General features: G+C 40.8%; 1 protein-coding gene across 2 annotated transcripts; it reads left to right on the top strand.

Annotated features, from left to right (window-relative positions):
- The first annotated feature begins 8,341 nt into the window (after positions 1-8,341).
- twist1b (twist family bHLH transcription factor 1b) lies at positions 8,342-9,904 on the top strand. 2 transcript variants are annotated; one of them, XM_086310002.1, is made up of 2 exons: positions 8,342-9,009; positions 9,147-9,904. In XM_086310002.1, exon 1 carries the CDS (start codon positions 8,477-8,479, stop codon positions 8,981-8,983), a length of 507 nt encoding a protein of 168 aa, XP_086166128.1. In that variant the 5' UTR covers positions 8,342-8,476; the 3' UTR covers positions 8,984-9,009; positions 9,147-9,904. The 2 variants fall into 2 exon arrangements, with proteins under 2 accessions (XP_086166128.1, XP_086166127.1); XM_086310001.1 differs by having other exon boundaries at positions 9,185-9,896.
- The last annotated feature ends 2,051 nt before the right edge of the window (positions 9,905-11,955 follow it).

Raw genomic sequence — 11,955 nt, 5'->3', positions numbered from 1 at the left:
TTTTTAAATACTGAAACTACAAGTAAATTCTTGCTTAAAGTATGTACAACACACAAAGTTCAGCACCTATCAGCCCAAAGATTCATGGGATTACAATGTTTAGGTTAAAAAAATAACAATTTAGCAGTTTTTTAATGTTTCCATTTAAATTAAGTTGTTTAATTCAATTATGTTTTATTTATGTAATGATGTAGTGCCAAATCACAACAACAGACGGTGAGACCTGAACAGTTCAGGGTTACTGTTCAGGTCTTACTGGATGAAGTGGTCTTATAATTATACAGTATATGAGGCACAGGATTGCCTGTAAGTAAATAGATCATGAAAGTAAATAGATCATGAAAGGTTTTCTGAGTCATTTCATGACTTGACTTTTGCGTACGTTTGACCAATATCCCTGACAACATTTTAACTGTAGTGGTAAAATGGCAAATTGACCCATTCTTTACTTTTATAGTCTACTTGAACACATAGAGGTTTATACGACATGCCTCATTTACACAAGAACTTTTCTCTAGACCTTAGTGCTTCTCTATCTAACATTCACACACCAATGGATGCAAAGAGCAACTTTGGGTCTGGTCTCTTGGCCAAGGATTAACTTTCAGACTGGAGCAGCCAGCAGTTGCACCACCAACCTTCTTATTAGTGGATGACCTGCTTGAGCTGCTGACTCAAAGCCTCTGCAGAGTAGTCCAATTATCATGCTGGAGTAAAACAGATAATAATTTCCACTGAAATTCAGAAGCCTAGAAGAAATCAAAATAATATTATACCTGATTACTGCAAGGTGTTTTTAACTACAGTAAAAGCCTATTTAATGTCACAACTGCCGGTGGTTGCATGGTACATATTCCTTTTTTCATCTCTGTTTTACGACTTCAAAAAATCTAGCAGATGGTAAGAGCAGTTTTAAGCTGCAGATGTCTACATATTACAACAACAAGCAAGCCCTCATCATCCAAATGAAGCTCATACTTCTGCCATGACTGTTGGTTATGTATTGGAAAGTCTAGTCAGATAACATTTTCATACCTAACTTGAAGTCAAACTTCACATCTTGAAACTAGCTGGGTGGCCATCATGACCACACAACTTCCACATTGATGAGTTAACACATCATGAGAAAAAAAAACCCAAAACAAAACACCAGCAACACAAAACCTGCTATCTACTATTCAATGGAGATAAGGGATGGGGGATAAATCTGTCACAGAATAGTGTCCTCTTGACTAATTTCTGTCAACCAAGAGGGAGAACAAGTGGGGCTGAAGGGCTACTATTCCAAAAACAACATAGCTGGAAAGGTAGCCTATTGGGTCCTGACAGATTGCTCTGCCTAAAGAACGAGGAGGAGGAGGAGGAGGTCGCCCTTAACTGACACATGGGGAGGAGCAGAGGTGAGCAGAAATCTGGAGGAGATGGGAACACAGCTGCGGTTCAGGGGAGAGTTAGTGTCTACTTCCAAAGGCTTCCCTGGGAGTCTGAATTTATTGGTGCCCACTGGTTGAAAGCCACCTAATGATACTGTCATAGAGGGATGAGTCTATCTATCTATCTATCTATCTATCTATCTATCTATCTATCTATCTATCTATCTATCTATCTATCTATCTATCTATCTATCTATCTGTCTGTCTGTCTGTCTGTCTGTCTGTCTGTCTGTCTGTCTGTCTGACACCCTTCACACCCCTCCTCTGTTGTTTTTGGCGCTGGATATGATGCTTTCCTTTGCGTCTTTGGTCCTGATCACTCCACCGCCACCACCACCCCCGCATCCCTGCCTATCATCCCTCTTTAAAGTGTTCTTTCTCATGTGCAGCTGGAGCACTCTGTTTGACCTCATCTCTCCTCATAGAGGCTTTATTAATTGGAGTTGTGGTGGGAGTCCCCACAGCACGTGTGGTTAGAGCGAAGAGCCACCCTCATCACTTAACGTACTGCAAGTCTCAGTGACATGCCATGTTATGTTGTCGTCCAGCCTGTGCTCTGCCAGTGTTGTTTTAATGGGCTTGAAGCCAGAGATAAAGATGCAGCTGTTACATTTCTAACATTAAATTACTTTATTTCATACAAAGACCGATTACACTTTAACTCATTCACTGCCATTGACGTCTATAGCCGTCAATGGCAGTGAATGAGTCAATGGGTTTAACTCATTCACTGCCAATGGCTGGCAGTGAATGAGTTAATGGTGTGTGTGTGTGTGTGTGTGTGGGGGGGGGGGGGGGGGGGGGGTGTCAAATCAGTTACATTTATTCTTATTTTTTTACTGACAGCATGATTGTGAGCCAACATGCACCTTCAGAGCACTTCTGGATATGGGAGCGCTCCAATAAAAATACTCATGCTCATTCCACAGATACCTCAATTTACTGTAAAGGTTTTGCAAGAAAGCCCATTTTTTATGCTGTTGTGCTTTGTAGAGTTTGTCCCACATTTTTTATTTGAGTATTTTTATGGAAACATATTTGACTGAGAGGTTAATTTATATTCTCTAGAGTCATAAAGCATCAGCAATGTGACAGGTTTTTTTTGTTGTTGTCAAGATAGTTGAGACAAAATTGGGGGAAAAATAATCAGAGATCAAAGGCATTTACCTATTCAAGATTTGTAGCTTTTTCACCAGCAGATAAAAATCCAGTAAAATTTGAGGAGAGCTGGGTCTGTTTATTATCAAGTAATTACACTGTTTCTGGAAAGAAATGCTGTAGTTAAGTTGTATGAATGTTATTTTTCAGTGTCTGAGCGGGAAATAAATCAGTCATATATGTCTATTATGTCCATGTAAAATTTAACATGTCTGTTTTTCTTTTCATGTATATTTTGCATTCATGAAATATGAAGTGGAGGACACTCCTAAATGTACAGCACCATCAAACAATATTTTGAAAAGGAAGCATTTAATCTTAGTGCTCCTACATTGTTAGTGGTTCAGCGCGTTCAGCTGTCTTCTAAAATGTTTGGTGAACCAATTTCTCACTCTGTGTCTCAGATAAAGTGAACATGACTGGCTACTTTATTTGGTACACCTTCATCAGGTACACCTGCGACCATTTTAGCAAGCAAACCTGTGTATGCATCTGTGGCCACTCTATTAGGTACACCTTTGGACCCTTTCTTAGGTATACCATGCACCTTTTAAAATGGCCACCCACTTTATTAGATACACCTCTGGCCATTTTATTAGGTATATCTGTGGGCATAAAAAAACACCACTTTATTATGTATACCTGTTATCACGTAATCAGGTGCAGCTATATATGTAGCCACTTTATGCCTTAAAAAAGTTGCAGCACTTTTGGTACATCTGTGTGTCTTTTAAAAATGGCTGGACACTTTACTACGTACACCTCTGACCACAACATTAGGTATAAATGAGGCCATTTGATTAGGTACACAATTACCAATTTTTTTAGGGACACCTGTGTACTGAATAAAGTTGCTGGCCAATATATTAAGTACAAATGGCCACTTTATTAGGTACATCTGTGCTCTAGTAAAGTGGCTAAGCACTTTTTCAAATTCCATCCTTTTTATCCAACCTGTTAACCTGCACCTTTTAAGCAGCAAGGCCTAGACCAGGTCTGTCAGAATAATCCTACCACAGTTTCTTCATAAATTGTACTGTCTAGTAAGGAGTAAAATGCACAACTATGTAACCCTGCTAAATGCAGAAGCATTAAATTGCTTGTGCAGTTGTTTGCATAGTTTCAACTCTGGAAAAGTAACTGTGGAAAACTGTAATTTAGTTTATTGTAAAGTTTCATAGTCACTAACAATCTACAGGTTGCTATTTTCTCCCCGGAGATTTCACAGTTGTTAAAAGGCATATTTCTATATACGTGAGAAAGTAAACACATGTCCATCCAAATGCACTTCTGTATAAGTGTAGGGGAGGGCATTAGTGAAGGCCCTGCTCCAGCTACTTTGGTGCCCCAGGTGGGATTAGGATTTGGTGCCAGTAGTGTGGGCAAACAAACAGCAGAGTCTGAAAGGCTATAAAAAAAAAAGTTTATGTGAAAGTCAGCTCCAGAGCCTTTATGTATTTTCTTCTCAGCTGTTTATTGCACTGTGAGCAGTGTTTTTAGCAATGCATGAACCACACTGGATATTACTGACAGGCTTTTAAAGATCAGATGTAATGAAAACAAATAGATCTTCCTCTTCTTTGGTGATGTTCCAGCTTGTGCCCTGTATGACTTTCTTGAAGTCAGTTGTCTGTTTCTAATCCAAGCTGTACAATACTCTTCATAGGACCATTTTCATACTCTGCTTTGACAGACATGTAATCAGATTATGATGTATAATTTTTTGACTTGAGTTCCTTCAATGATGTTATATTAGACTGGTCACTATGTGCCATGTCACAGTGCAGCACCTGTCGATCTCCTACAGCCCAGCAAAATGTGATAAAGCTACTGTAGCTCTGTGAACAGATATTTTCATTGCATGGGTCAGTGCACTGGTCTCCATGCTGCAGCAGCATGGGTGAATGCGTGTGTGGTCTGCTGGATGGCAGCATGCTTTATAGCCAGCAGAAGGCATGACTCAGTGGTACCGAGGCATTAGATAAAGCAGGACCATAAAATGTATTTGGATTATGCTCTAGTTTTTCACTGACAGTTTAGAAATCAATGAGCTCTTGTTTTTTCTCAATACAGAGAATACATAAATTGTGTTTTGTGAGTAACATTTGGCCAGTGAAACTCTTCCTCAAGCTCTCGGAGGAGGGTCTGTGTTTGTTTTGTGTGTGCAAGTGTGTGTCTGTGTGTGTTTTAAGCCGAGATTATACTGCTGGGATGCCAGTTCTTCACAGTCCCCACATCACCCAGAGTTTCCAAGCTGTGAAAACATACTGGGCGTTTGTTGGTTCTTAGTGGCTAATAAGGTGTCATTGTCCGGTTGAGCTGTCTGATATCCCGCAGAGTCATTAGGATCACATGACGAGATTTAACAGAACATCCATTACACTCACACTCATGCCTCTACACATCTGCACTTCTTTGTGCACAACATGAGCCTTTCGCTTCTCAAAAAATGATATTTTTATTAGATAAGGAAGGGGCAGAGATGGGCTCGGCTTTGCTGCATTTCTCAAAGTAAATTTGTATTCTGCTCCGTGAAATCTGGCTTGAGCCACGATTAGAACCTGTAACATCAAAGCGCCGAGGCTTTCAAAGGCTTTCTTTTACAGCTAACTTCAGCAGTCTTGGCTCCTATGTGTCCAGACAGCTTATAAAGGGCTGTTTTCATCATCACTTCCCAATTCAACACCCCAAATCTCGCCATCCCCCGCTATCAGAAAGAACCCTGATTACGATGTCTGGTTTCTCCACAGACTGGGACATTTTGAGAGTATTTCAGAGGAAAAAATGTGGTCATCCAACTCTGCTGCTTGACCTTGTTAGTCCCGAGGGCTGATTAGACGCTATCTGGAGCTGCTCTTTGAAGAGCGCACCTCTGTCTTTTCTCATTCCGTGCAGTTGATCCATCTTGGCGAGCTGGCACTGGACTCATTGCGGTTACACTTTAATGGAGTGAACATGAATATCACTGTCAATAGCGGGAGACTCATACATGTGGAGGGCTGTGGTTTGTTATTTCAATAGATATGAGAAGGTTGATAGAGAAACACGGCCTTCCAAGACCTGAGCAGAGAAAATAGACAGGTCTCTGTGGATCTCGCTCTCACTCAGTGCTTCGAGAGTGAGAGCCTGAGTTGCGCCTGCCTTGATGTGACCTCAGGGAGGGGTGGTTAATGACGCTCTGGGGTCACACATGACTGGCGTGTCAAGTTGCATGAATCAGTAATATGCCTTTGACTTTATCACAACAGCCACTCATTGCTCATTGATAAGGGAAAAGGCTTTCTTCATCTGTCACGTGCCACTACTCTAGGCTGAGCAGTAAGAAAGCAGTCGGTGCTGCTTATCTCCTCTTCGTGCACTTCAAGCCCTGAGAGTCTGTAACTGACCGATGAAGGTTTTGTCCTTATTGAAGATCAACACTGGAGGAGTTGTCCTGTGATGACATCATATTCTCGAGAAGCAGCTGTGTTTTCTCAGAGTTACTTCAGCAGCAAAGAGCTGAACTCTGGAGAAAGATCTGCCAAGAAATGTAAATGTAGCATGGGTGTCCATCCCAGTTTCTGCATTACTGCTTTTTAAAATGAGGAAAGATGTGGACTCCTCGTGAACTAAGTGTGCACTCACTTTGAAATCACAACTCCTCTGGCACAAGTGTGGCTGCAGAAGTTACAAAGCTTAGTTCACGTGTGCAGACGCAGGAAGGCAACCGACTGAAACTCCTCAGTGATACAATACAGTGTAGTCATAAATATCTGAGTTGTAAAAGAAGATAACAAATAGCAACGAAGCACTGCGCTACACTTCCTTTGTAAGCTGTAACTTATTTTTAAAGGCACGATAGTGGAAGTGTTGAGTATCATAATTTATATATTTATCATGGTTTTTATCTAAGAGAGAGATCTGCAGCACTTAATTATTCAAGCAAATTTTTTCCAGCACTTGAATAAATGTGCTTTGCGACAGTTTAAGTACATGACACATGGATTGACATTAAAAAGATGAAGGCTTCATTCATTTGAACACTTTATTTCATTTCAGTTTAAAGGAAACAGCTCAAAAAACAGTAAATATAAAACTGGATTATCTCTTTTGTACAGCAGAGATGATTGTGCAAAGTTTTACACCAGAGATTTATTATACTAGACAGATACGCTCACCTTGATGAGGCCTTAGCTATTCTGATTTTTTTTTTTAAGTTGTACAAATCTCTGAAAGTCACAATCTTTAATTAAACATTTCACATGTACTTTTTAACAAAGGAAAATGAGTGAATGAATGAGCATGCATGTTTTGCAATAACAAATTTCAAACACAGTTTATTGTCTCTTTAGTTAAAATGTAAAAGTTTTGATACAAGGAGGAAACCGCTCACTTAAACAAGCCTGTTTCCCTCGGAACAATACGTCTACTAAGTCTCAGGCCTCCACGAAGATGTAAATGGATGTTTGGTAGTGTTGTGACCTTCGACCCTGGTTGACCCCCCCTGTTTCCTGAACCAGATGCTGCTCCTGTGGACTACACTCTTCCCAACCTAAACAAAGTAATCCTCCACTAAACAAGATGGATATTGTATCACCAACCTAGTAAATACCAGAGAGCCAAACACACAAAGCTGCCCTCTTTTCATCTCTCTGACTGGAAACAACAGGCAAAAAAATCATTTCCTTTAGTTTTGTCCAGAGTGAGCAAGCACATAACAATTTGAATCTAACACTGTTTTACATGAATTTTCCCCCCAATGTTACAACTAAAATTGCCCTCTCTGTTCTTAAAAATAAACTTTTACACTATATGGTAAAATGTGAGATGGGATCACTTATCCCATGCAAATCTATATGGCCAATATCTACAGATACCCCCACAATTTACTATAGTTGATTCTTAAAAAGAGAACAGTTAGTGGAGATTATAGCACACACAGTGATCCGAAGTTGGATGATGGATGAGCAGTTGGCTTGTTTAAATGATGGATTGGTGAAAGGAAAGAAAGACCTCATCCTTGATCATTATTGCTGTGTTTTCTCATTTTGAAGACCTTTCTAGCACAAACAGCATCAACACCAGGATCCTAGCAAAGTCTTCCTTTTGCACTCCCCAGCCGTGTAGAGGCATGTTATGCTTAAGCGGGTGAATTAAATCTCTTTCGTTAAGGAACTTTTGCGTGATACACACCGATTCTTAGGAATAAACAAGACATGACACCTGCACACGTGCCAGCGTTATATCTGTTGTGTGCGCCCGTTTCTACTAATTTATTTAGTCTGGTTTTTTATTCCAGTCTCAGTTTGATTTTCTCTCCTGTTCAACTACAAACTTATGTTTTTAATTCTCATGTCTTGTGTGTCATTTTGCTATGTGAACTTCTTCATGTGTCTTTTTTCCCCGTTTTGCTTGGAAAGGAAAACGGGGGAAATGCCTTGATCAGCCTTTGACTTTTCGATTCCTCCCTCACTGCTAGGAGCCTAATTAAATTCAGCTCTTCTTTCGTGTTCTGCTTTTCACTTCATTTTATATTTTGATGTCTATTTTGCAATCATAATAATCAGGCAATCATGAGAAATAGCACCTTAAGCTGCCTTTCCCAGCTCTGGCTTTGCAATGAGGGCTGTGCTGATAGTTGCCGAGATACTCCCGCCCCTCGACTCACGTAATTCATCTTGTTGACCAATCCCGTCGTTCCCCCAAAAAAGTTTACGCCATGCAGCCTATAAGAACTGCTTAAGTATCTCAAGTAACAGAAAAGACTTGTCTTTCCCGTAACCCATTTATGGATTCGTTGGTGCCTTCAAAGCCTGGTAGAGCCACAGGTGGACTAACTCTTTGACTTCATGAGAGGGAAATAATTTTGGGGGGACACTTTCTGGCCGCCATCGACCCAGGTGGAGATGTCTGAGGAAAATCTGGGGGAAGAATCGGGCAGCTCCCCAGTCTCTCCTGTGGACAGCCTGAGCAACAGCGAGGGGGAGCTGGACAGACAGCCGAAGAGATGTGGGAGGAAGAGGAGACCGAGCAGGAAAAATGGGGAGGACTCAGATAGCCCGACCCCTGGGAAAAGAGGGAAGAAGTCCAGCAGCAGCAGCCCCCAGTCTTTCGAGGAGCTCCAATCGCAGCGGGTCATGGCCAACGTCCGGGAGCGACAGAGGACCCAGTCTCTGAACGAGGCTTTCGCGGCTCTGCGGAAAATTATCCCCACTTTACCTTCGGACAAACTCAGCAAAATACAGACCCTAAAACTTGCAGCCAGATACATCGACTTCCTCTGCCAGGTGCTGCAGAGCGACGAGCTGGACTCCAAAATGTCAAGCTGCAGTTATGTGGCTCACGAGAGGCTGAGCTACGCCTTCTCTGTGTGGAGGATGGAGGGCGCTTGGTCCATGTCAACATCTCACTAGCACCTGGAGAAATCATGCCCAAAATGGTACGCTTGGCTTTTTTCAACTAAAACTGCATGACTGGAAAATAAATAAATAGACTGTTTTATGGCTGCACAGTACCGTGGTGTAATTCAACCTAAGCAGCTTTACTTTGTACACTTTTCCTTGTGTCTTTCTGCAGAGTTTCGTGACTTAGCGAATGCCTTATTTTACCTACAGGTGACTGCTGAATCTACTACTCACATTCTGAAAAGGGACAATCTGGAGTCCAATGCTGGATACATGGGATCGCCTAACGACATCAGAATTTTGTGCAGAGGCCCGAAAGGGACTCACAGCCGTGTGTGTTAGCTCCATACACCCCAATTCTGGTGTGTTTTCGTGCTGTTGACGACGAATGTTTAAAATTTCGCCTTTTTTAAATGCATGCCTTTGGGCTTTATTTCTGTGGAGGTCAAAGTGCATTATTGAAGTCTCAGTTTTTTTGTTTTTTGTTTTTCTCGTTTTTGTGTGTGTGCGAGAGAGAGGGAGCCTGTAATGTGTGGCTCACATTACAGGCTGACTTTGTGGATCTAACCTGTGCAAAAAAAATATTTTTCAGAATGCATTTATTTATTTATTGATGAAACGTGTTGGAGAATAGATCCTGTGTCTGAAATAAATACGTTCCTATTTTTTATTATCGTTTTTTCAGTTTTGTAAATGTTTGTATATAACTTTTTTTGCATTAAAGAAAGACGATGAAAGCTGCTTGCATTTGACTTCCCCCCTTCTTTTTACCCAGCGTGCTTGCCAGTGAGGAGGGCGAAACTACTGCCAAGTAAAGCACGCTTACATTTGATAGTCAACATAAATTACATCTGAAATAAATTAGCTTTCATACATCACGTGGAGGGTGATTGTATTTGCATATCCATCAATTTAATGGTAAAACCTCCCACTGTTGCCAGCTAAGAAAAACAGATGGCGTTATTACTGGCATGGATAGAAGTGTTGGATATATGTTTTTTTTTTAATTATTATTATTTGTTGCACATCCAAAAAGAAAATAAATTTTTTTAAATCATAGTTTGGTACGCTTCTCACATATAACTAAACTATTTAAGGAAAGATTGAGGTCAACTCGTGATTTAAAAGACAGAAACGTTTTTATTGCAGCACAGTGTGTGCTGTTAAAAAAGCGCCAGTCAATCTAAAATTGCGTTTTAATTAAAACATTTTTTGAAAGCCCCGTGCAGTCTCCAGTTTCTCTCTCACTCTCTCTTTCTCTGGCTTTGTTTACAGTTGGATTAAGGCCTGTGCTTGAAACTCGCCATTATAAGTAAATGAGTTACACTGAGGTCAGATGTGCCCGCTGCTGGACTCCTGCTACAGTCTCCTTTCTGCCAGCAGCTGAACTTCAGCAGAAGTTCACTTCAGGGGTTATAGGATTTCAGAAATTCTTTAGAAATTGTCGTCAGTTACAAAGGACGTGCCTTATGAGATCATAACTGAGGGGAAAAAATCGATTCACGTCTGGTGTAATTGCACATATTACATCAGCGGTAATTTAGCGACTTCCCCACGTTGTATAGCCTTGAAATGTATTCCTGCGCATTGTCACTAAATAAATCTTTCACAGTGCTATCGTGCTGTGATTGATCTCGGTGATCTGGGAAAGTCCTTCTCGCTGTCCAAATCAAAGTGCGTGCCCGTTTGAAGGTGTGTAATTGGCTTGGGAGGCATGTATGGAATTCCCAGATGTCTATGAAACTTAAGGAGGCCGTGAAGGTAGGCTGTGGGTCCCCGCGTGGAAGCACTGGACGTTCAGGGGAAATGCCTCCCAACTATGTATCAACAGCATTTCCACCCCCCCGAAATGTTTACTGTGAACCATTTCCACTATAGCATCAGATAAATAATCAGGGCCCACAGCAAATAGAAGCTGTGACCAATCCCCATATTTCAAAAAGCCCATAATTTCCTTTTTTTTTAATAATAACAATAATTTCCAATTCAGGCCTTAGAAGCTACCTTAAATAAGTTTCCTCTCCCTTTCTCGGAGGAGAGGAGTTGGCAATTGACACGGTGCAGAGGCACAGAATGAAACCTATTTAGAACAGATGTTAGTATTTTTTTTAAAAGAAAAGTCACGTGAAATGAGCAGATGTTCAGACTGTGCAGAGACTCGCCGTGCAGCGCAGTGCAGTGCTGTGCACAGAGAGCTCGGAGCAGCTCCTCTTAGCAGCCTGTGGCACTACATTCAGATCATCTAGTACAGGTTTGATTAACGTGGATCGATTAAAGGGAATAATATGGATGTGACTGACCGTGGAAAGACAAAGGTAGGCTGTCAGAAAGGTCGCTCTGCATTGCTCGTGATGTTGTTGCCTAACGCTACACTTGCTGTTTATTTGTCTGTAAGAAAATGCAGGCAAATAAAATACAGAATGTTTTTTCTTTCAAAGCTGCCACCGCTACCAGGCCTACTGCAGTCAAAGTTTCACACTTCTTTGAAGCGATGTGTGTGTGCGTGCGTGAGTGTGTGTGTGTGAGGGGGGGAGGGGGGGAAGAGAATTTATCATCCAGCCATTTTGGGGAAGAGAGAAAAAAGAAAAGAAATGCATGGCACACATAAATCCCTGACAGAGGCTGTAGCACTACTGCCGTGTGATCATCGGCTGCGATTCATTTTTGTTCCGATCCCCCTTTCGCTTATAATTTGTATATAGAAACCTCACGAGTTACCAGTGAAGCTCGTATAAGCTGTGTCAACGTGAAACTATGAAAACTTTTAATTACAGTTTATGAAGTTATAATAATAATACTACTACTAATAATAATAATAATAATAATAATAATAATTATTATTATTATTATTATTATTATTATTATTATTATTATTATTATTATTATTATCATTGAAATGCTAGATTATAGCCAAAAATCTTTCAAACTTTAACTTTTATGTTGGGCTTTGATTGTTTTATCGTTGTTGTTTAGTTTAATTG

The sequence above is a fragment of the Aulonocara sp. 'chitande type north' Nkhata Bay genome, linkage group LG11 (assembly GCF_057382095.1).
Source record: "Aulonocara sp. 'chitande type north' Nkhata Bay isolate Kocher_YH1m ecotype deep benthic linkage group LG11, A_spYH_male_GT1.1, whole genome shotgun sequence".
Classification (NCBI taxonomy): Eukaryota; Metazoa; Chordata; class Actinopteri; order Cichliformes; family Cichlidae; genus Aulonocara; species Aulonocara sp. 'chitande type north' Nkhata Bay.
Note: the sequence above shows the minus strand (reverse complement) of the source record. Positions and strands in the feature narration are given on the sequence as shown.

Coding starts and splice junctions, on each gene's coding strand:
- twist1b (XM_086310002.1), top strand. CDS start 8,477: ATGTCTGAGGAAAATCTGGGGGAAGAATCGGGCAGCTCCCCAGTCTCT.